Consider the following 23912-nt stretch of genomic DNA (forward strand, 5'->3'; position numbering starts at 1 on the left):
AGCATAAAAGGGAAGTACAGTAGGATAACTAACTACAATGGTATTCTTGGCTAGTATTGGAAAACTTAAGTTTAGTAAAACTTTAAAGAGGGGAAAAGGTGCATCTTTAAAGATAAACATAACTTACTAAAGTCAGTTTTAATATATTTTGATTTTATTTTACATTCAGTGCTTTGAAATGGGTAATCACATCAATTCTCTTGAAATTAATGGTTTATATAGAATCAGGTATAAAGATATACGGGTCTCAGAAAAATGGAACTGTTCATTGTTCTGGCACATATGCAGAGACAATGCTGACTCAAAAGCAGCCAAGTGGGCAGCTGCAAATGGAAATACTAGGCAGGCATAGCTCGAAGCAGTAATTAACAGAGCAGATGCAGAGCTGACGAGGATGAATAATTGCATAGACAGTAACGGTAAAAGGAGCCGATAACAGTACTAGTTTTGTAGGAAGTTAGATAAGCTCTTTGTGCTCATGGATTTGTTAGCAAGAGCACTTCAATGCCTAATAGCACAGGAAGATCTTTTAAAATGCTTTGATTAAATTGACATGCAACTTTATATAATACTTATCAGTAAAGATATTTACAAATCAGTCAGACACAAGAAAATGTAGAGTGAACATAAAAATAATTTTGAAAGTAAAGAATGAAATAATATTCTAGGGGCATCCGACTGTTTTTTGGAATTCGTAAGTTAAATGAACCTTTGAAGGAGGCCCCTTTAGTGCGCATCATTTCCTAATGTGTGTGTGATGGATGTATAAAACGCTCCCTACTAACCAGCAAGGCTCTTGAGGATGTTTCATGTCTTTTATGTACTCTGAAAGTACAAGCCCCAGTGACTGTGTATAAATAAATGGAATGAGTGAAATAATACATTTTGGTTTCTTCAAAATATAATGAAAATGGACATTCTGATTAAGCATGCTTTAGTAAAAACATTCAGAGTAAGTTGTTTAAATGGATGGTGACATATGACTCGGAAAAATCTTTCAGGAGTCTTTATATTTTGAGAAACAGTGACTTTAAAAACTAGAAATATGCAGGAGTAATAGATGCATTTATAGCAAACTTGGAAAGTGGGTTTCAGAGTTTTAGGTATACAAAGAAGCTAAGGGAGACATATAAGGAAGCTTGGTATGTACGATTCATTTACAGCCTCTTAGGACATGTTTTGCAAGGATAATTGCTCTTATGAATGCAAAGGATTCAGTGCTCATTACAATATGAAGTGCTTTAACCTAGAGAGTTTTCTTATATACCCATTTTATATCATTCTGTTTTCTCTAAGTTATCATTGAAAATGCATACTTTCTATTGTCTACTTATTCATTAACTCACAAATAATTTATTGAGTACCTACTGCATGCCAGGCACTATCCTAGATGCTGGAAACATTGCAATGAAACCCCTCTCCCCCCCCAATTTTTGCACTTACAGAAATTTTATTCTAAGGACAGACAAGACAAATCAGAAAATATATAATAAAATGAATAATGTTAAGTGTTAAGGGAAAGAATGAAGCAGAGAAGGGGGATAAGAAATCTGAGAAAGGAGTGGAATTTTAAATTGAGTGGCCAGGTAAGTCCTCACTGAGGCGTGGCATTTGGACTAAGTTCTGAAAGAATTGAAGGAGCTGGTCGTGGGCATCTGGGGGGAGAGCCTTCCAAGCAGGGGAAATCCCAGCCTGCAAAGGCCGTGAGGTGAAAGTGCTTGTCATAGTTGCAGAGCATTGAGGGTGCCCCGAGGGGACCAAGGAGGCGAGAGTAGAGGGAGATGAGATCAAGAGGTGGCAGCAGACCAGGACATAAAGGACCTCATAGGTAAGAAAGGAAGCCATTGGCGTGTTTTACTTAGGGGAGTGACATTATCTCCCGGCCACGGGATCACACTGATCACCAGTCCTATCAATACAATTTGTATTGTAGCATTGAGGCTATCATGCAGGGGTACTCAAATGGTAAATGTATCTGGGCTTCCTCCAGTAATAAAAGGTGCTCATATTACCCAGCTCAACTTCAGGTTTTTAGCTTTTCCGCAACTTCTAAGTTAACTGAAGGGCGGAGAAGACTGGCTTTGCAATTCGCAGCTGGGGCTGAGTTTCACGTCACAACCCCCTCCCTTTGAAGCTACTGCCCAGTTAAGCCCATTTGAACAGCGCACAAACGCCGGTGCGGGTTATCAGTCAAAACGCGTGCGTCGCAGGAGACGCGAGCTGTGCACGCCGGGAGTTGTAGTTCTTCCCTGTCTCGTGCTGCGAGCCCGGCCCGGACCCGCGAGTGCCCCCAGCGGCGCGCAGGCTCCGGGAAGCGCAGCTCCTGCGGACGCCAGGAGCGTTTCCTAGCAACGGGGGAGCGGCCACGTCACAGCGCGGGTTCTAAACGCTGCTACCCTCCGTTGGGCCGCGGTGTGAACCTTCAGTCACCTGCGTGCTGCAGGGAGCACTGCTCACAGCCCAGTGTCCGTCTGTCCTTACCCGCATATCCTGCCCCAGGTCGCTGACCGCTACCTCCCCCGCGACCTCGTCTCTGAGGCCCCGGCCGGCCCGCCCGGCTCTCGTCCCCCGCGCCCGCGGAGCCCACCGCCCGCGACCTCGGCCGGACGATGCTGGAGTCCATTCGCGTGACGGGTGAGTGCGGAAAGGGCAGGCCGGGTGCCGCTGTCTGTTCCCCTGCTGGCGCGGTCCTGACAGCCCCGAGGCCCAGGTAACGGTAGATGCGGGCGGAGATGCGGGACCAGGAGATGTTGCGGGGGGAGGGGGACGGGAGGGCGATGTGCAGAGCGGGACGAAAAACGGTCCCTTTTCATTTTGTCACTTATCATGCACAGAATACTGGCCCTACAAATGCACAGTCTAAACACGCATTGTTAAATTCTATTTCAAAACACAGTATGTATGTCAGTAGGCATTATAGTGCCCTAGGACATAATTTTCTAGACTGCTCATAAAAATCAGAGCTAACCAGAAGAACACATTTCTATGTGTACGTATTTATACTGCTTATTTGTATGCTTGCTTCTATTAGGTCAGTAAGGCGTTTTGAGATGATGTTTTTAAAAGGTCACTTTAGTATGTACTATACCTAGGTCAGAAAGTTTACTGACTTCATTATTTTTTTAAATAACTATGGATATTAATCATTTAAAAATTATCTCACATAATACTAGGGTAATTCTCTAGCCACGTTCCCAGCATTTGGTTCGTATAACGTTTCTGCGAGACAGGGCTGGTGGTAGTCCGGTGTTCTGAGGAAGAACAGAGTAAGAGGAAATGCCAAATTCTAACACTAGGCATCACTGCAAGGCATTGCAGTAGCTAATAAACCACCTTTTCTCTGAATATTTTAAGTGTAAAACTAAATTCCTTTCCATATATCCATGGTCTTGATTTTGCACTATTTTATTTCAGTTCTGTAGTATAAACTAGGGGGCAGATTTTGCTCGGCCATGCCACTGCTGGGGTTTATCTCATTGCTATGTTGACAGGAGGTACAGACAGTTACTGGATCTAAGGTCTAAGAGGCCACTTAAATTGGCATTAGATTTTTTAAAATGTGATGTGATGTAGATGCTATTTGCATTTTAAAAGACAATGAAAATGGTGAAAGTGACTTAAAAATGCCATCCCATCTTTTTGTCTTGGAGCAGGGCTCCCAGCCATGGCTCTGTAACATTGAATTGATGGAGAACGGTTGGTTGTGGGGCTGTTCTGTGCATGGTGGAATGTTTAGCAGCATCCCCCGCCTCTATCCACAGGTGCCAGGAGCAACACCCTCCCTTACCCAGTGGTGACAGCCAGAAATGTCCCCAGACATTGCCAAGTGTCCCCTGGAGGGCAAAATTCCGCCCCACCCCACCCCACCCCCATTTGAGGGTCACTGCCTTATACAGTTAGGTTCTGTCAGAGTGATAGTTATTAGGTAACAATTTAGAAGTAAAATCAATTAAAATAACTTCCCCAAGGCATAACAATCCTTGCAGAGAGAGTACGATAGTATTAGAAAGCAGATGTTCTGACCAGCTAGTCAGCGATTTTTTTTTTATATGCAGAGTTGGAAGTCTGAAGAGAGCTTTATAAAACAGTAGACACAGACCTCTTGCCTCAACTCTCTTCCTGTAATTTAATGCAGTGCATGTATCAATGTAGCGCTTCATGTTGAATACCTTGAGAGAGAGAATTTGGCAGTGAATTTCTATAGTTTATTAAAAATTCAAACAGCCATTTGAGACAACTCAGGCCTCACATTTACAGCCTCTTTAAAAAGAATTGACCAGGTCATTTTTCAGAATAGTTTCCCCATTTCTTTGACATAGTGCTTGACCAGTTAGGATGATAGCTCCGGAGCCCTAGCCCAGCTTTCATGGCCATACAGAATGCCCAACTAGGATGGGCAGACGCTTTATGGAGAGCATTTAGCCGAGAACATGCCCCCTCCCCCTCACTATCCTCTCACTCTTCACTCATGCCCAGAAGGCCCGGTCCTGGCTAGCAGGAGAACTTAGTTATTTGGGGTGAGAGTACTGATGGAAATGTGTGTGCGTTTGATTTTTCAGCTCTAGAAGCGCCATAAAGTTAGGACAAACTGATTGGTGTCTATTTCAGGACTGAGCAATTAAATGTTTCTGAAATCACTCCCTATGTGATATCTTACGCACTTTTGACTTATTCGTCGTGATTTCATATAACCTAAATACAACATTGTGGTGTAACTGCCGATTAGGAGAACTATAGTAAGAAAGTTGTGTGTGCTGTGTATGCTCTATATGCTGTGTGAAGTGAAATCACATCAGAAAAGGTTCCTGTGCCTTCCCACAGCTTTTTAAAGAAGATAGTTGATTATACTAAAGCCACAAAAACGTTGGTGGTAGAATGCAGAATTAATTGCTTAATGTTAAATTTACCTGGGAAATCCAAATTTAAAGATTCTAAGTATTTTCCCATTTATGTTATTTCATGGAGTATTTCTATAGGAGCTGAATAAAATAATTGAATAAAATAATGATACTGATCATTAACACCGGCTGCACTGGTCTCAGCACTTAAAAGATTAACTGTGTTGTTCCTCGCACCAATACTATAACGTATGTAGCTTATTATCCCTATTTACAGATAAGAAACACAGCACAAAGTTCAGTGGCTTGGTCAAGGTCACAGCTACTGATAAAGATTCAATTCAGCTGAGCTCCATCCCAAAGTCCACGTTCCCAACCACTAGGAAAGGCACGACACTGTTACAAAGACTATACGACACAAATTCAACATGAAGATCTCATTTAACAGCAGTGGCACATTATCTGGTAGCTCACTCAAGTTTTTTACGTTTTTATCACAGACAAGTCTGTAAATTTTGGTCTGAAAAGACCATATTTTACTAAAAAATTGTTTGAAAATAAAAAATAAGACATCGAGCTCATTCAATGAGGAGCAAGTGCTGTCAGAACCCATATAAGACTGTGTCAGTTTATGGCTTCTTACTGCCCCTATTTTGTATGTGACATAGATGTGATCGATGCGTCATCTGGAAATGAAGCTCCTTTGTAAAAAAAGTGAATGTTTAAAATACCCGAGACCAACGTCGTCTTGAGCTCAATGCGTGGACTTATGGGCTGAAACACTTAGGCACAGTGCTCCCGTGTGTCCCGCAGCAGTAGTAGGCACCTGCCATTAACACTTGTCTTCAACACCACCAGTTGTTTCTCTTTTAAAAAAATTTTTAATTGATTTGAGAGAGAAAGAGAGGGAGAGGAAGAGAAACATCCATGAGAGAGAAACATCAATGGGCTGCCCCCCCACACACACACACACATACACACACACACCCTACTGGGGATTGAGCCCACAACCCGGGCATGTACCCAGACCTGGCATTGAACGGGCAAACAGGTGACCTCTCGGGGCATGGCAGGACACTCAACCACCTGAGCCACGCCAGCCAGGGCAACTAGTTGTTTCATTTTCTTATGCTGGACTGGTATGACTTTTTCTCAACCATCAGGTATTCAAATCTTATATTTTTTCTCGCCTCTCAGATTTTCTCTTCCCTTCGCTACATCCTTGCATGTTCAGAGCAGCGAGCAAAGACGAACACAATGTCTCCATAAGGGATCATACAGTTTCAGTGTCGGGGAGGCCATCATATAACAAACGTAAGGCCGCAGCCATGGCACGTACTTTGAAGACTCCCCCAGAGGCTCCTGAGCAAGTGGTGGTGAAGGACGAGGAGAAGTGTATCCAATAGAGGGGAGGGAAGAACTCGCCAAACACAGGGACAGTGTGAGGAGGTGCTGGGTCTGGAGGGAGAGGTGAGCGTGGGGCTGATGTGTGAAAGGAAGCTCCCGTGGACTGAGGCCGGGAACTGTGCAGGGTGCGGCCGTGGCAGAACTGGCCACGAGTGACCACGTTTGCCATGGTGAGGGGTTTTGTGTTCATCTTAAGTGGAAACCAGGGGCAAGTTTGCCGCTGTTCTAGATGGTGTTTAATGCTTCTCTCACCACAATCATCATTTCTGGCATTATAGAACACTGCGTATTTTCAACTGTAAAACAATAACACCACAACAGTTTCTGACCAAAAAACTAGTGTCACGTTATAAAGAATCATGGTCACTAACAGAGTAACATGAGGTGCTCCTAGCTGGGACGGTGGCATTTTTAGGAATCCTGGAATACAGTTGTGTTCCTCAGTTCCTGGAATTGTAATAGTAGGATCTTTTCGTCACATCTTTCAACTTACAGTTGAGAAACTATAGTGGGTGCTGTTGGATTTAGAGATGATATAATTAACTAGAGGCCGGGTGCATGAAATTCTGCCTTGGGGCCCTGCGGCCCTGCCCACTGGTCATTCCGGAAGGTCGTTCTGCCGTCCGGTCTAATTAGCATATTAGCTCTTATTATATAGGATAGCTTTTCTATTATAATGCAGACTGTTGGGGAACAAATGTGTTTTCAAAGATACCGATATATCATTTTAAAAAATTAAGGTGTAACTTACATTCATTAAGGTTCACAAGTCTTAAGTGTGTTGCCTGATGAATTTGCACATATGTAACCACTACCCAGAACAAGAGGTTGAACATTTCTTGCACTCCTTACCCTGGTACCTCCTCCTAGTTATAACCCCTCCCTCAAAGCTAACCACTGTGCTAACTTCTGGTTTTGAACTAGATATAAATGGACTTATATGGCATGTGCTCGTGATCTGGTTACATTTGCTCAGTATTACCTGTAAGCTTCATCTGTATTGTTGCTTGCAACCACGGTTTGTTCTTTTCATTGCAATATACTATTCTGTTGTCTGAATACACCACAGCGTGGTCATCCTTTCTACTGTCCACAGAGATGATATCTTTTGAGGTTTAATTAATTTAATCCCCAAATAGGATAAACACTTGATCTTATTTGGGGATTATTTTGTTTGGCTTAGCCTTTTCTTCTGTTTGTCATCAAGCAACCTGTTGTTTTGTGGTGAAATTACCCCGGTTCTCAGGTTTCATAAGTATTAGTGAACCATATAAAATTGCCGTCTTGTGGGTCAAAATCGGTTGCATGGTAGTTTTCCACTAGGCTTTGTTTCTGGTGATGTAATCTTCCTTTCAGCCCGGGGCCTCCTAATTACTGTGAAACCTCACCTCTTCACAACCCAGAAACACTGAGAGCCCGTGCGCAGTGCTCCCCGCTCCCCGCTCCTCTAGAAGAGGAATGAGAGGCACTGATGGGCTTGGTGATTAGACTGATGTTACAGAGAGGCAATTGAAAGCGCTGGGAATGGACGCCAGGGCTCCTGGTACCTTTGCTCCCGTTCTAGATACAAACGGAGCTTTCATTGTGTTGGTAATCTCAGCGCACTCACCTAGTTGTGTGGCTATACTGAGTAGCAGCTCTAATGCCATATTTCCCTTTTGGCCTCAGTTTGAGTAATCAGGTTGGGATGAATGATTTCTTTGATCAACAAATGATGTTCATTTACACCCCCCCCCACCCCGGTTCTAGTGCAGCAGATTTCGAATGGCTCAAATGCCACTTTAGTGACTTTTAATATGAGAACGTTTGATTTTTTAGTTACCTTATTACGCTTCAGAGGGAAAATGAGTTACACTTCCCCCAAAGTTTAAATTTTTCGGGAAAGAGGAGTTAGAATAGGATTTTCTTCAGTGAAACTCCTGATTGGGCTTTTACTATGTTCTTATGCAGGTTTAAAGGTCATTTTTCTTAAACAATAGTATTTAAAATTACAAAAAACTTTCAGGTTCTCTAATACTTTTTATGCAACTGAAAACAAGGTTCGTGTGCCTGCTGTGAGGAATTAATTTATATACTCCTTGTGGGAGTGACGGGCCACCTGCCCACGTTCATGAACTTCGTGGGATGTCAGCATTTGGCAGGATTGGCATTTACTAAATCAAAACCCCGGGGGCGCTCCCAGACTTGACTCAGCAGATGGGGCTGAGAAAGGGCCGAGGCTGGGGCTCTCAGGCAGACGATTAGCACGTGAAGGGAGATGCTGCACCTGCTGGGAGGGGCCGTGTCACAGGCTGCCGCACGCTGCCGCTTCTCCGCCCAGCTCCTCCTGAAGGGTTTGGCAGATGGTTCCGGACTTCGTTAAGGTACCCGGAGTGTGCAGGCTGTTCGAGGTGGGACAGAATTATGGAGGAACGGGTCACCGATGCTCTATGACAAAACAGAAGAGCTCTGTGAGCTCCCGCTTTGGTCACAGAGCTACTGAGTCTTAGGAACCAAAGAGAGCACTTTTCCTTGAATATTCTTTTTTTAAAAATCAACACAACATCAATGTAATAACTGTCAAAGTTAGAAATTCCTCAGAGTAGTTTTCTGCATTGACTTTCATTAGGCAACTTCCCCTCTTTTCAATCGAGAGCCCCGTTACCTCCCTCGACCTTCCTGGCCGTGCCCAGTCCTCACCTGACTTTTCTAGGTGTGCGATCCCCTGTTCTTATCTCAGTTCTCTTGCTCTTTCCCTTTTAGTGTCCATTTCAGTCTTCCTTTCTTATCTCCTGAACTCCTGGTGTCTTTGGAGAAACTGACCTTGCCCGTGGGCATTAGGGCTGCAGCCTGTGAACCTGGTGTTCCTTAGCCCACATTTGCCCGGCCTGCCCAGCTCAGAGTACCAGTCGGCAACACTTAAGTCCGAAACCCAAGGAACCGGGACCCACCCACCGGCGTGAGAGTTTGTTTGTCCCGTTGATTTTTGGCTGGTCGTTAGCATTGATTGAATGGCTTCTTTATGCGGTCAACCTTCAACTTGACCTGTGCAGTCTCACTCCTACCTCTCACCTCTCAGCTTGGACATGCAGTAGTTTAACCCCCGCAAGTTCATACTTTCATGTTATTGTCTAGACACCAGAATTCAAACTTCACATGTTGACCTAGAAAATGTTAAGTAGGACTTTTAAGTACCTTACATGTTTGGATTATTATCCACTTTCGACCTGGTACTGTTTCTTTACCCTCAACCCTATGAATTTCTGGACTTTAAGTAAACACATTTAGAGCAAATGTCTCTACCGTGGCACTGTCTTCGGATGAATATTTTGTTGCAGGAGCTGTCCTGTGCATGGAAGGATGTTTAGCATCATCTCTGGCCTCTACCCACAAGATGCCAGTAGCTCCCCCCCATAGTGTGACAGAAGAATGTCTCCAGACATTGCCAATTCCCCGTTATATTTCCGCTGGTGCGGTGTCTCCTCATGTAAATACAGAATGCTCCCAGAACTACTTACACCTGCTGACCTACCATGGTTGGAGAGTGGCATGTTCAAGGTCATGCTGTCCTTTCAGTGTACATTTATGGAATGTCTGCCAGATCCCAGGCTAGATGTTGGAAAGAAAGAGAAGACTAAGACACGGTCCTGGTACCTGTCTTAGTACATCAGTATCCACATTTCCACGTCTTCCTGGGGCCGGGTTCTCTGCAGAGAAGTGGTGTGTGGTGCGTGCAGCCGAGTTAATCCTGAGTGTCTGTGGATAACTGAATGAGTGACCCTACACGAGAGAATGAGCATGGAGCCTGTGACCAGACACACCTGCATTCAAAACACAGTTTACTGTTTATTACTCTCGTGTCCTATAACCTTGAGCCAATTACTTAACATTGCTGAGGCGTGATATAACGTACAGTTTTGGTGTGAAATCCCAAACTCACATAAGTATGGCAGCAGAGGACGGCGCTATTGTTATTATTTATTCCTACTTATTGTGGAAAGGATCCCTGAACGCCTCATCTTGAATGGGTGAATGACAGATGTGTGTGGATAAATAATTTTTTAAAAAATGAAAATGAAATAAAGCGTGTCTTTCTTGGCAAGGTAAGCACTCGTCCAAGTCAGCCAGCATTGAACTTGCCTTAGTGGGAGGATCCCAGGGTTGCGGGCTAGAGGCACCACGGTCCAGGAGACCTGGGAGCGAGGCCTGGTTGAGAACCACAGTGCGTCCCATCTGCAGAAAGGAATTAGAACAGGACAGTGACCAGACTATGCCAGATGTACAGGTAGGACGTTGGCTGGAGCCTCGTTCAGACAAGCAGGATGAAGGCAAACGCAGCCGCTGTCAGTGTAGACTGAAGCTGAAAGCCCTGAGGCTCTGCTGAAACCCCCTCATCCGTTTCTCTTCACGTTGCTCTCCGCCTCTCTCAAGTCTAGGTTATAGCTCCTGCTTTTCACGTTTAAGCTTCTACTCCCTTGTGTTACTATGCAGGTCTTCCTAGGACTGCCTCGCCTTCAGAGCCAGATTAGAAGCTGGTTGAAGGCAGGAACCATGCATTTGTGCAGATGTATTGTAAGAATACTTAGTCACATTCCGAGTATTTGTGGAAAGAAGGGGTGCAAATCCAGTCTTACAGCAGCACCTGAGCAGCAGTATATCAAGTGATTCTTGTCTTTTTAAGCCACTTGGGAGGTTTAAAGACAAAGTTGACTTCTCCTTAATTTGCCATTTGATATGCTGGTGTCTATGTAATAGTCATTACAATTTTTTTTCAGACATGGCAAGAAAAATCATTGATTTTCTTTCATCTTAATCTATAGCCTAGAATTAAGAAAACCAACCAGCTAATACTGAGTGACATTGCTAAAACATGCTTGAACATAAGCATATCATTTTTAATCTTAAAAGTGGTTTTCAAGGTCAATAAGGCAGTGTTATTCTTCCTTTACCGATGGCTACCTTTGTATAAACACTCTGATTTCAAGATTGTATTGGCTTTGAAGGTGACTCGGACTTATGAAACCCCCGTTCTTTGGTAGAGTTGAGTATTCAGATTAGTTACATGTGCCGTCTCACATCTATATTAAACCTTGATCATCGAGATGGTTTGGAGCTGTGGACCTCTTTAGATAACTCAGAAGTGACAATGTTTAGCATGACCACAGTTTAGTCACGTCTCCTTTTAATGCTTAAAAGGTCTTTTCTAAAGATGGTTGCACAGTTATAAAGTCTGCAGAACCTTCAGCACCCTTCCCATGTCATCAGCAACTCGCTTCATGTGGTGTCTTTGTTATTTCTTGTGTTTGATTTGTTTACCGACACAGAAAAGCTTCACTGGCCCGAGCAGGAGCTGGCCCAGAAGTCCGTGCTGCACGCGGAAGAGGCCGTGGCCGCGGACTGCCGCCGGAGCGCCCCCCAGCTACCGCCCGGGATCCTGAAGGACATTTTCACCACCGGCACCAGCAGCTACAATGTCCTCCTCCAGAGCAGAGAGGAGAAGAGGCATCCGTCGCAAAGGCGGCCTTCCTCCGCCCAGCCCAAAAGATGTAGGAAGCCCAGCAAGTCTCCCTGCTCGCCTCACAGCAAAGAGCTTCGCAAGACGAAGGCCCTGGTGCCGGGGCTGAGCAGCGGCGCCTGGTGCTGCCTCGACAAGCAGTCCGCTGCCCTCATCACGAGCGCCCTGTCGAGTCCTGTGGCCTTTACACATGGTATCTCTGTTACAGGGAGCGGCATAGCCCTGACACCCAAATCCAAACACAAGGTCAAGCAGCACCATTTCTCGCCTCTCCCCAAGCCGAAGCCGCAGCCCCCGCCCCAGCTGTGTCGGAGTTTTGAGAAAGATGATTCTTCTGGGAAGAAGTTTTGTATTCTGACGGCCATAAAGCCCACCAACCTGGAGAGGGAGAAGCTCAGGTTCTTCAAGTCCGACTACACCTACGACCCGCAGTTTGAGTACTCGAACCCCTCTCTGCCCAGCGTGCTGGCCAAGCACAGCCACGCGTCGGACCGGTTCCTTAAGCAGGTAAAGCGCCCCTGCAGGAGCGGTGTTTCATGGTTACGTAGCTGAACAGTTATTTGCTGTCTTATAAAACGAAAAAAGACTTTAAAAGTATTGCAGGTGTTTACATAAAATAGTCAGTCCCCATCCTGTCCACCTGGACACGTGACAAGAAATTTCCAGGTAAGCGGCACAGCCTCTATGTAAACTCCTTCACGCCCCATAAAGAATCTGTTTCATCGACTCTGTGGCAGGAGGACGCTTTATTAGATTTTTATTGCTGTTGTTGTTAATCCTCTCCCGAGGATCTTTTCCCATTGGTTTTTAGAGGGAGTGGAAGAGAGAGGGAAAGACAGAGAAACATCGAAGTGAGAGAAACACATCCATTGGTTGCTTTCTCTACGAGCCCTGACCAGGGCCCGGGCTGGGGAGGAGCCTGCAACCAAGGTATGTGCCCTTGACCGGAATCGAACCTGGGACCCTTTGGGCTGCAGGCCAATGCTCTATCCACTGAGCAACACCGGCCAGGGCAGGAAGACTCTATATGAGGAAGAAAGCTTCAGATCTGGCTCCCGGCTTTCCTGTGGGAGTTACAGGCCTGGGCCGTTAGTGAGCCCACAGGCAAGTGCAGCCCTTTTCCATTTGAGCGGAGGAAATGGGCTGACTGGTTCTGCTTGGCTCTGGACCGCAGCCTCCGGTTCTCCTGGTCGGATCCCACCTCCAGCTGGCTCAGGCCCCACCACACACAGGGGCCATGAGCTTTCTAGTGCTTTGCTCACCTAGTTTATCACCATCAAGTCAATATGTAGGCGCTCATTTAAAGAAGAAAAGGATGAAAGTATAAAAGTTCAAGGTTCGCCAATCCTATGAGACTGGCATGAGCAGCACTTTCCAGAGTCCCGTGCAGACACGCAGCCCATAGCTCCGTAGCATGCGTGTTAGGGCTAAACTTCTCAGGTACCTGAGCTTCACCTGCAGGGCACGGTGCGACCGGCAAAGGCAGACGTTTGGTGAAATGAACCTTGCCCCGGCTGTTCTGGCACAGCAGGCTCGGCGTGGCTTTGTGGGGCTGCACGGCGTTGGCAGGCGGGGTAGCACGCATGGCTCCACCGGCCTGGGCCGCGTGCCCTGTGGTCGCGTTTCTGCCACATGCGGTTCTTTGGGTTTGTGCCAGCAGGTTTGGTGGTGTTACAACTGACATGCAATCTGACCAATCATTTAAGCCATTAGGTAGAGCTGATTTTAAGATTAAATAATTTTAATATTGCTATCTAATTTCCTTTGCTAGAAGAAACCTTTTCTACCACATCTCTGTTTTTTTAGAGGGCAGTCACTTTTTATTTAAATGTGCTGAGATTGTGCCAAACATTAATTTAAAAAGTCAGCTGTTGCTTTTATCCCTATTTTGGCAATCACTTTGTGATTTTTTTGGTGGAAATTGCAATTGGTTGAATGTGGGGATATCACATTTTAAATTTATGGTAATTATTAAAAAGCTGTTTGCTTTCCCCTCCTTAGTGCTGAGAGGAAGGGCTGAGATTTATTCGCCAACACTTTCTAATTTGGAGTCCCACCCCAACCCCTGCCAGTCGGGAGAGGTTTCCCGCCACTAAATCCAAGCGAATGTGCTCTCATTTCTGTGGGAGGCGGTGAGGGAGCATCCGCACAGACTGAGAGCTGACATGACTTGGCCTGTGGCTCCACAATCTGTGCTTTCACCCAATTCCCGTGTTATCCTATTCCTTAGATTATGTTTCTCAAAATAACTGTTATTTGCAAATACACTACGTTTTTGATTACACATATTACTGAAAGGAAACCTTTATATGGATTAGCTCAGGTGGAAAGGTCATTCCCTGCTCCCTCCCTGGAACAGCTGTCGCCAGGGCAGCCCCTTGCTCTCCTGCGGTAACAATGCCACCGGGGCGCAGGTCTGCAGGAGGGTCAATACAGGGAGCACGCGCGGTCAGAGGGGGAGACGCAGTCATAGAAGGAGCCACCAACGGTGATGTGGAAAGGAGCGTGTAGGAGGAGGTGATGTTTAAAAACAAACACCTCAGCGAGAATACACCACTGAATTGACTTACAAAGAAGAAGGCTTTTGAACCTGTGATTTGGTCCCAGGCATCTTGCATGGTAACCTGTGGGGGGAGGGACTAAGTATTGAGGTGAAGACAGATGTTACAGCCAGTGACACAGGCTTCATTTCTTACGAAACGATCTGTCCAGGAGCAGAGCTATGTGACTTTAAATATGGCCCCGGAAAGCAGTGTCTTGCTTTTAGAGTTTAGAGTATAAGAGGAACAGGTGACTCACTGTTGTTTAATCCAGTATTTTCCAGCCGCATTTGGCCACGGAGCCCTTTTCAAAATGATACTTTGTCCACCACTTTTCCACAGAAACAGTTTGGTCAGCACTGGCCTAGGAAAGAGGACTGTGACCTCCGGGGGTGACCTCCGGGGGTGATTCAGGATTGGGGGGGGGCTCCTAGATGGTAGAGTTTATAAAAGGGGGGAAGTGAAGGGAGGGTTGGAATTGAGTGGAGGTCAAACCAATGACCTTAAATTCTAAAATTAAAACCCAGCCTTTAATTCTGTTAAAACTTAAATACGATACACAGTCATATGGGAAATAGACAACAAACCCATTCAGTCTCTCTTCCTGTCGTCTCTTTTTCTCTCTTTGTCCTCACAACAACCCTGTGAAGTAAGTAGGGCAAACATTTTCATCTCCATTTGCCAGCGGAGAAATTCAGCCTGAGAGGGAGGAATGACATGCCTGGGCTGTCACAGCCCGTGAAGGGCAGGCGCCAGGTGAACAGGCCGGCTGGCCGCCCGTCTCCCACCCCGTCGCACCCGTGTCCCTATTGCACCAAGCGACACGGCAGCTGAGCAGGGAGATAGCTTTAAGCACATGACTGGTGAGGTGGCTCGTGACGGATGGTCAGATTTCCAGCTTGCTGAGCCGTGGACAGAACCAGCAGGCCAGCCAGCAGCAGGTCCCTCACAGAACGTGTCAGAAGCTTGTTGTACCCGAGACGCTGCTGCACAGTTTGTACGGATTTTTCATTTCCTGGGGTAGTGGTTTAAAAGTTACACAGTGCCATTTGATGCACTGTTCCTTTTTATTATTATTTTTATGTTACTTTTTAAAATAGATTTTTATTGATTTCAGAGAGGAAGGGAGAGGGAGAGAGAAACATCAATGATAAGAGAGAATCACGGATCGGCTGCCTTCTGCACGCCCCCCAACTGGGGACTGAGCCTGTAACCTGGGCATGTGCCCTTGACCGGAATTGAACTAATGACCCTTTAGTCCCCAGGCGATGCTCTATCCACTGAGCCAATCCAGCTAGGACTGGACTATTCCTTTTTAAATGACAGCTTAAGATAAAAGTCACATGCCATGCAGTCCACCCACCTACAGTGTACAGTCAGTGATTTTCAGTATGTTTAGAATTATGCAACATCACAGCTATCCAATTCAAGGACATTTCACCACCTCCTCCAAAAGAAACTCTGTACCCATTAGAAATGACTCACCGTTTGCCACCAACCTCTCAGCCCTAGGCCAACGCCAGTCTACTCTCTCTTTTTCTATGGATTTGCCTATTCTGGAGATTTCATATAAATGGAATCATTCAGTATGTGGTCCTTTGTAACAAGCTTCTTTTACTTAGCATAATGTTGTCAAGATTCATCCATGTCGTAGCTTGTATCAGGACTTTATTGTTGAGTAATACCCAAGTATGTATCTCACATTTTATGTATCCATTCATCAGTTGATAGACATTTGGGTTGTTTCTGCTTTTTGGCTATTATGAATAATGCTGCTATGAATATGTGTGCACATATTTGTGTGGACCTATGTATTAAGTTATCTTAGGTGTACACCTGGCAGTGGGTCATGTGTAGTTGGTCATATGGTGGTAGATTGTGCAGTAGTGAGTCATTTGTGTTAAAGAGAAGCGAACACATTGGAATCTTGGAGGGAAGGCAGGGGAGGGTGGGTGGGAGGTTATCAATCAAAGAACTTGTATGCATATATGCAAACCCATGGACACAGACAATAGGGTGGTGAAGGCCTGGGGCAGAGAACGGGGGTGGGTTGGAGGGGGTTAATGGGGGGAAAAGGGGGACATATTTAATTATTTTCAACAATAAAGATTTTTAAAAGAGAGAAGTGAGTACAGAAAGAGAGTAGTATTTGTAACTACAGATGTTTGTGAAAGTATGTGCAAGGGCGTGAAAGCTGCTTAGGATTAGAAAGAGGCGGTGCCTCAGTTGTATTTTCATTTGGGATCAATAAGCACAGACACAGTCACGATAAATGAGAGTACTGCCGGCTTATTACTCCCCTCGAAGTAACGGGAGGCTGTTCGCTTCCGCGACCTCCCTCTTCTCCAGTCCATCAATATCATGGAGCTGACTTTGCAGAAATACGGAAGCTACGAGAAGTTCGAGCAGGCCACGGGCGGGAGCCTGCTGTCCAAGAGTCGGATCTGGAGCCACGTCAGGAAGTACATGACGAAGGAAGGCTGCCTGGGGGAGGTGAGTCCTGGCGCGAGCGCCATGGGCACGTAGCCCTCCTCAGGGCCCGCGGCGCTGGCTGCAGGCTGTCTCTCTCCAACCCTGTCTAGCTCCTTAAATTAGTCATGCAGATTTCTGACTAAATACTGTAAGTCTGATTTCCCATTGCATGGAGTTGTCTTTAGTTTCTTTTCTTACTGCCATTTCTGTATCGCTTGTGGGAACAGGTGAGCGGTTTCATGAAAACAGTCAATGAAGGGATTGCCCTGGTGGCCCCTCCCATTGGAAGCCAGGTCCTGGCGTTGAGTGTGGACATAGCTCTGGCTGCAGTGTGCAGGCCTCCGCCTGCACCCGCCCTGCGTCTGCCGCCGGGCTGAGCTCAGCGGGACAGGGCCCGGTCCTCGTGTCTTCCCCGCAGAGCCCTTGCCTTCCTTCCAGTCCAGGGAGGGCCCTGAGGTCCCACAGGCTCAGCATCGGAAGGGCCAGGGGACCGGCCCTCAGTTCATCCTCTTGGTTCTGGGAGCATCGGGGTGTTCCTGGGCTGTTCCCCCACCTTCCCGTTTGCTGACGTCTCCGTGCCTTCCCTGTGGCCCTCAGGTCGTCGTCCACCTCACCGAGGACCTGCTCTCCCGCGCCTCCATGACGGTGGTCAACGGCTGCCCCACGCTGACCATCAATGTGTCCACGGCCCGTGAGCACTGGCTGGAGGGGATGCTGAGGCACGAAATCGGTAGGGCGGCCCCTGCCCCGCCCGCGTCGTACCGAATGAGCCCCACAGACACGCCCTTTGTAATGGGGCACTCGCTGTTGTATTTGGCAAAAGGCCGTGGAGTTCGTTCGTTATGAGGCTTCACTTGAACTCGAGCCTCGCGGATTAACGTCCCATTTCAAGTCAGCTCCTCGGGGCCTGTCAGCAGCATTAAGCTTAAACGTCACTGACCCCAGGATTTCGGTTCCTTGACCTTAAACTGAAGGAACTGAATGACCTGATCTCTGAGATTCTTTTCCAATACCAAGTCTATGATTCTTCCCTTTAGAAAAATAACCTCTTCCAAGGAGCCCTGGGAGCCTGGGGGGCGGGAGGGGAGGGGGCAGTGTGCTCCTTCCCATCAGAGGCTTCGGGCGGCTGGCTTCTGCTGGTGGGGTTGATTTGGGCTGAGAACGGCCGGCAGGGTCTTGGGGGAGGAAGTACAGACTGGCGTCTCCTGCGTCCCCGGCCCCTCCCGCAGGCACACATTACTTCCGGGGCATCAACAACCTGCAGCAGCCCTGGGGCAGCTGGACGGGCCGCAGGAAGCATGAGCTGAAGCCCAACAACCCCACGGAGGAGGGGCTGGCGAGCATCCACAGCGTCCTGTTCCGGAAAGACCCCTTCCTGTGGCGGGCGGCGCTGCTCTACTACACCGTGTTCCAGGCCAGCCGCCTGTCCTTCTGCCAGCTCTTCCAGGATATCGGGAAGTTTGTCAAGGACCCCAACACGCGGTGGGACTACTGCGTGCGGGCCAAGAGGGGCTGCACCGACACGGCCCAGCCAGGTGGGTGGCCCCGGGCCCTAGGTCCTCTGACTTGGGGTGAGGATTAACAGAAAAAACAGGAGTGATGAATGTGCCCACTGAACCCTCGTTAAACACGACGCAGGCTTAATGATTAGGAACCACTCTCTGTGGTTCACCAGTTGTCCCTAGAGTATTTAAAACCAATTCCAGACATCTGTCCTTTTACCTGCAGATACTTCTGTACGCGTCCCTAACCGATAAGGACAACTTGTTCACAACCCCCGGGCTATTAGCATAGCTAACCAAATCCACAACGTCAGAGCACAGGACTCCCGTATGGTGGGTTTCCGTCCACTTAACAGCAGCATTTAACCAAGTCACACGTATGTCATGGTGGGAGGAGCGTTTTCTTTGTAAATGAACACTTTTTTTTTAAAGGATCAGATCTCATGAGCTGTTTCTGCTCATCATGTCTTCATCCACATTTTTTCTATTTATAAACCCCGTATTCTTTAAAGCCCAGTCCTAATTCTGGATTTCTTAGGGAAGAACAGTATCAGAATCACCTACAGTTATTTTAATGGTGTGTGTTTTTAAACTAGTAGTTCAGACATCCTGTGCTTCCACATTGCCCCCATGAGACCTAATGCTGTAAGCCATCCTCTGCCCTCCCCACTGGACACCTGCATTGCATCATGGGAGTTAAGGCTGCAGTCGGAGGGTGGGGTGGGGGTGAGGGTGGGATAATTATTTATAGGAGTCATACCATTTAAGTTACCAGTGTTTCTTTATAATTAAGGGAATGCTATTTTAATTATGCGGATGGGGGCCTGAGGAGGAGAGATTTGTAGAAGGGAGCTGCTGTCTCCTGTGATCCTGGTCTTGCAGAGACCTCACATTGGATGTTTCAAATCAGAGCAGTTACACACAAGGACACTCGGCACCTTAGCAAAGCCTTCTGTACAGGCTGGTTCCTAGACGGGATGGTCAGCACCTCATTCCTGGGCGCTGTCTCGGACTGGGGTAACACGCTGTGGTCCCCGCAGGCTGCTTCAGTAAGGACCAGGTGTACCTGGACGGCATCCTGCAGCTGCTGCGCCACCGGGCCTCCATCGACTTCCCCCTGCTGACCGCCCTGGGCAAGGTGAGTGACAGGGAAGGCGCCAGGCCCCCGCGCAACGCGAAGCACTTCCGCCCGCCACTTTGTGATGACATCAGGCGCGGGTTCAGACTGCTTTTATCTGTGCTCGGAATTAGCTTCTTCAGCGTGATACTGGAGGGAAGAAATGTGTTCTGTCACAGAACCGAACGGCAAAATTTCTTTGTGGACAACAAGAGATAAAGAAAGGAATAGGAAATGTGGGGATGCAGTATGTGGTTTCATTTATAAACATCTTTTTAAAATATATTTTATTGATCTTTTACAGAGAGGAAGGGAGAGGGATAGAGAGCTAGAAACATCGATGAGAGAGAAACATCCATCAGCTGCCTCCTGCACGCCTCCCACTGGGGATGTGCCTGCAACCAAGGTACATGCCCTTGACCGGAATCAAACCCGGGACCCTCCAGTCCGCAGGCCGACGCTCTATCCACTGAGCCAAACCAGTCAGGGCTATAACATCTTTTTCTAAAACATTTGAAAGCAGTCTGTAGGTATAACACTACCGCGCCCCCCCTTTTAAAATATATTTTTATTAATTTCAGAGAGGTAGGGAGAGGGAGAGAGAGATAGAAACATCAATGATGAGAGAGAATCATTGATTGGCTGCCTCCTACACACCCCACACTGAGGACTGAGCCTGCACCTGGGCACACATACAAGAAGCAACCAATGAATGCATGAAAAAGTGGAACAACAAACCGATGCTTCTCTTCCTCCCTCTCCCTCCCTCCCTCTTCTCTTTCCTCTTTCTCTCTAAACTCAAATAAAAGGGTCCCGGGCTCGATTCCGGCCAAGGGCACATGCCTGGGTTGCAGGCTCGGTCCCCAGTAGGGGGCGTGCAGGAGGCAGCCAATCAATGATTCTCTCTCATCATTGATGTTTCTATCTCTCCCTCTCCCTTCCTCTCTGAAATCAATAAAAATGTATTTTAAAAAAACAGTCCACATACTTAAAGTTTACTTACTACCCAGGGAAGAAATTGCTCTTTAAATGTGACTGATAGTTACATTTAAAACTGACCCGCCTCCGTTCCTCAGGTCTCCTACGAAGACGTGGATCGCCTGAAGGGCCTGGGCGTCACTGAGAACATGAGGGTCCCGCAGTTCCTGCTGGACCAGGAGCGGTACATGGAGCACTTGGAGAAGATCATGGAAGTGAATGAGCTGACCGACCGGGAGCTCAGAGACCTTATCTGTTAATTAGGACCCTTGCGAGCAGCGCGAAATGTACCCTTATCTTCCCGTTTGGTGCCTCAGCACCGGCGGATTTGTAAAGAAGACTGTTTACACGAGTTTCTGCAGACTGGTCAGCAGTATTCAGCTGAGTGTTTAGGATAAGTACAAACCTGAAACTGTTTCCTAAAACGGGTTCTACAGGCTGCAAGGGAAGTGACCTGTTTTCATCTGATTCCATCCGATTCTCAACACACGGAGTCAGATGAAAATACTATAATGAGCGTTTTTGGAGAGTCTTGGTCAGACGGAGCGATGAGCTTCTGCCTGAGCACCAAGACCAGCTTCGGCCAGAGCCGGCCCCGGCTGTTCACACGCACGGCTACGTTTTATTTTCCGAGGATGGTCGTTATCCTCCTCTGAAAAGTTAGTTTTTATGCCCCGAACAGCTCCATCTAAGGTTTCTTATTTCTCTTATGTGTTAAGTAACGTTAAGGGGGTGCGGACAATTTGAAAAGTTTCATTAGTTCTTTACATCTTATTTTTTCACCTTACCCGTTTGTAGGAACTCAATTAGAGAATTGTGTCCAGTTATCCCTTATCTAAACTCTGTTTTCATTTGCTGAAACATATTATACCCCTTGTAAATTTTAACCAAGGTTTAGGGTCTCTCCCTCTCTATTCATTTATAGAAATGGTAAGTACAGGTTCCAGAGAGGTTTGTCTACGTACATTGGAATAGTTGGGGAAGAGAGAAGCTACTCACCTTCTCATTAAATGGAGCAACAAACAGGACAGGTAGGCTGACCCACTTCCCATTGGAGCCAGATGCCGACAGGTAGCGTCTACAGTGCGCCTGACCTTGCTCTGAGAACTGGCTTTGCCGGGCCCTGCCATCGGCTGAACCGTCCCTGTGATTGGCTTGTGTCCTTGATCAAAACCTTTGGCTTCCCCAACCCAACAGTGACATAGTTTAAATTTCAAAAATGAGAGTTCTGATTGGCCACATTTCTCCTGCCAAAAGCTTACCCACCTGGCTTTGTAATTTATTTTGATATATACTTGCATATACATACTTGGGATCAAATGGCTCTTCAAACAACTTATTTTAATGATCAGAAAGAATACTGCTGTAGATAGCCCATTCAGAATTGCTATTGTAACAAAATTGAAGAATAAAGACCCCCCACCCCACAAAAAAAGTAACCCACACAAAATTGCTACTGAAATTTCTACCTAAAGCTACCTGAGAGTTTATGTTTACCTCACTTCAGGCGTAAATATGGTGCTACGATGGGTGGGTGTCCACTGACAGCCTGGCCATCATGCTGGGAAAGACTGGGCACCCTCCCGCAGGCCGCAGGCTGGTGTGTGATTGTTCTCCTTCACGTGGCCACAAGGGCTTGCCTTAAAGGAGATCGCTGCAGCAGGCAGGGTGTGGCTGCAGAGCCCTGCTTCCCCCTCGGGGGCCGGGAGCCAGCCCTCGGCCTGGGGTGGGGCTGCACATCTCCGTGGCTGGCCGTGCGCTGGCCTCACACACACGGCAGCACCACTGTGGACCCACTGCACTACTTCCTTGTAGCGGAGCCCTCCAGGCTCAGCTTCATGTTTTGTCTCTGATTTCATCGTCAAACTTCTCCAAGGTGACTGTGGAAAGTGTCTGATTAGCTGGAATAGAAGCATAGGCAGAAACGGCAGGATCTGTGTCCTGCGACTTAAGCTCAATGCTCGTGAGCTGAGCATCTGTGGGCAGTGACACGGCTCCCCCTGCGGACGATTCCGCTGCAGAGGAAGGTCCAGTAGCCCTAGGCTCCTGGGTGGGTGGCCTGAGTGTTAAGTGGGTGACATTCTCTGTCTGGTTTGGGAAAGGGAGACGTTCCTGCCTTACGGCTTCCAATAAAAACAAGAAACATAAGCACCAGCCAGACAAAAACGACTTTAAATCACACCGACTGTCTTGGGACATTTTAAAAGTTAGCGAACCAAAAGTAGTTTCAAATGCGCAGAAAAGCTAAGCTTTAAAAATTGGGATTGAAGATTTAATTAAGGTAATAATTCTCTTTCCTGAGATAGAATTCTAATGTCAGTTTTATTCCCTAAATAAAGGTTTAATAAATAGAAAATTATAGCAGCAGTACTTAGGGGAATAATTGAAGATCACATTTTAGAATTGTAATAGTTATTTGTCCTAGACTATTGATGCTTAGGATTTCATCAGTGTTGTCTACTGAAATTCTAGCAGATAGTATCAAATACACTTTCTGATGCACTGTCTGGTTTTCACACAAGACAGGATTCAAAGTGAAATTGTTGGCAAACAAAATTCCATAGTCTTCATTTCTCTATATTTTCACCTTTGTAAACATGTTTAAAATTTGTATGGCTGGTTTTGTAAATCTTTGGGCATTTTGTGTCTAGATGTAACAGAAACAAGAGCACTGAGGTTCTTCGTGGAGTATGTGACTATATGTGCATGCAAACTTCTGTCCTTTGGAACCTAATTATATTTTTCTTGTGGAATTTCTGGGTTGCTGTGTGGTGATTATTGAGAGGAGCGTGGATCACGTTGAGCCTTATTTATAGAGAAAGGTTACATTTGCCACCCTCCACCTCGCCCCAGTTAGTGCAGCTTATATTCTCATGGGAAAAGAGAGAGGGATCATTCTGTCTTTATTTACTGCCCTGTTCATTGAGTAAATTTTGTTTAATTTTTTTAATTGATAGAGAGAGGAAGAGAGAAGGGAGAGAGAGAGAGATAGAAACATCAATGAGAGAGAATCAGCTCTAGCCAGTTTGGCTCAGTGGATAGAGCATCGGCCTGCGGACCAAAGGGTCCCAGGTTCAGTTCCGGTCAAGGGCACATACCTTGGTTGCAGGGTCCTCCCCAGCCCAGGCCCTGGTCAGGACTCATACAGGAGGCAACCGATCAATGTGCTTCCCTCACATCCATGTTTCTCTCTGTCTTTCCCTCTCTCTTCTATTCTCCCTAAAAATCAATGGAAATATATCCTCAGGTGAGGATTAACAACAACAACAACAACGAAGTTGCTACACAGCAAAAGAAAACACAAAAAGACAACCTAAGAAATGCAAGAAAATATTTACAAATCATATACCTGATTAGTTAATATCCAAAATATGTAAGGAACTCCTAAAACTCAATAGCATAAAAACAATCTGATTTTAAAATGAGCAGAATTGAGTAGATATTTTCCAAAATTAGACAAACAAATTGCCAACATGTACATGAAAAGACGCTCAAAATCACTAAACAGATAAGTGGAAATCAAAACTATGAGATTTTATAATAGCTGAGAGAGGCCATTATAAA

At 46.5% G+C, this 23912-nt stretch overlaps 1 protein-coding gene across 1 annotated transcript; it reads left to right on the forward strand.

Moving 5' to 3' along the window:
• Nucleotides 1-1846: 1846 nt before the first annotated feature.
• KIAA0895 (KIAA0895 ortholog) lies at nt 1847-23353 on the forward strand. The gene is made up of 7 exons (XM_036327321.1): nt 1847-2634; nt 11549-12246; nt 16629-16772; nt 17349-17481; nt 17981-18286; nt 19294-19391; nt 20447-23353. The coding sequence occupies exons 1-7, from the start codon at nt 2610-2612 to the stop codon at nt 20606-20608; spliced, it is 1566 nt and encodes a 521-aa protein (XP_036183214.1). The 5' UTR covers nt 1847-2609; the 3' UTR covers nt 20609-23353.
• Nucleotides 23354-23912: the final 559 nt, after the last annotated feature.

The sequence above is a fragment of the Myotis myotis genome, unplaced genomic scaffold, assembly GCF_014108235.1.
Source record: "Myotis myotis isolate mMyoMyo1 unplaced genomic scaffold, mMyoMyo1.p scaffold_m19_p_11, whole genome shotgun sequence".
Lineage (NCBI taxonomy): Eukaryota > Metazoa > Chordata > Mammalia > Chiroptera > Vespertilionidae > Myotis > Myotis myotis.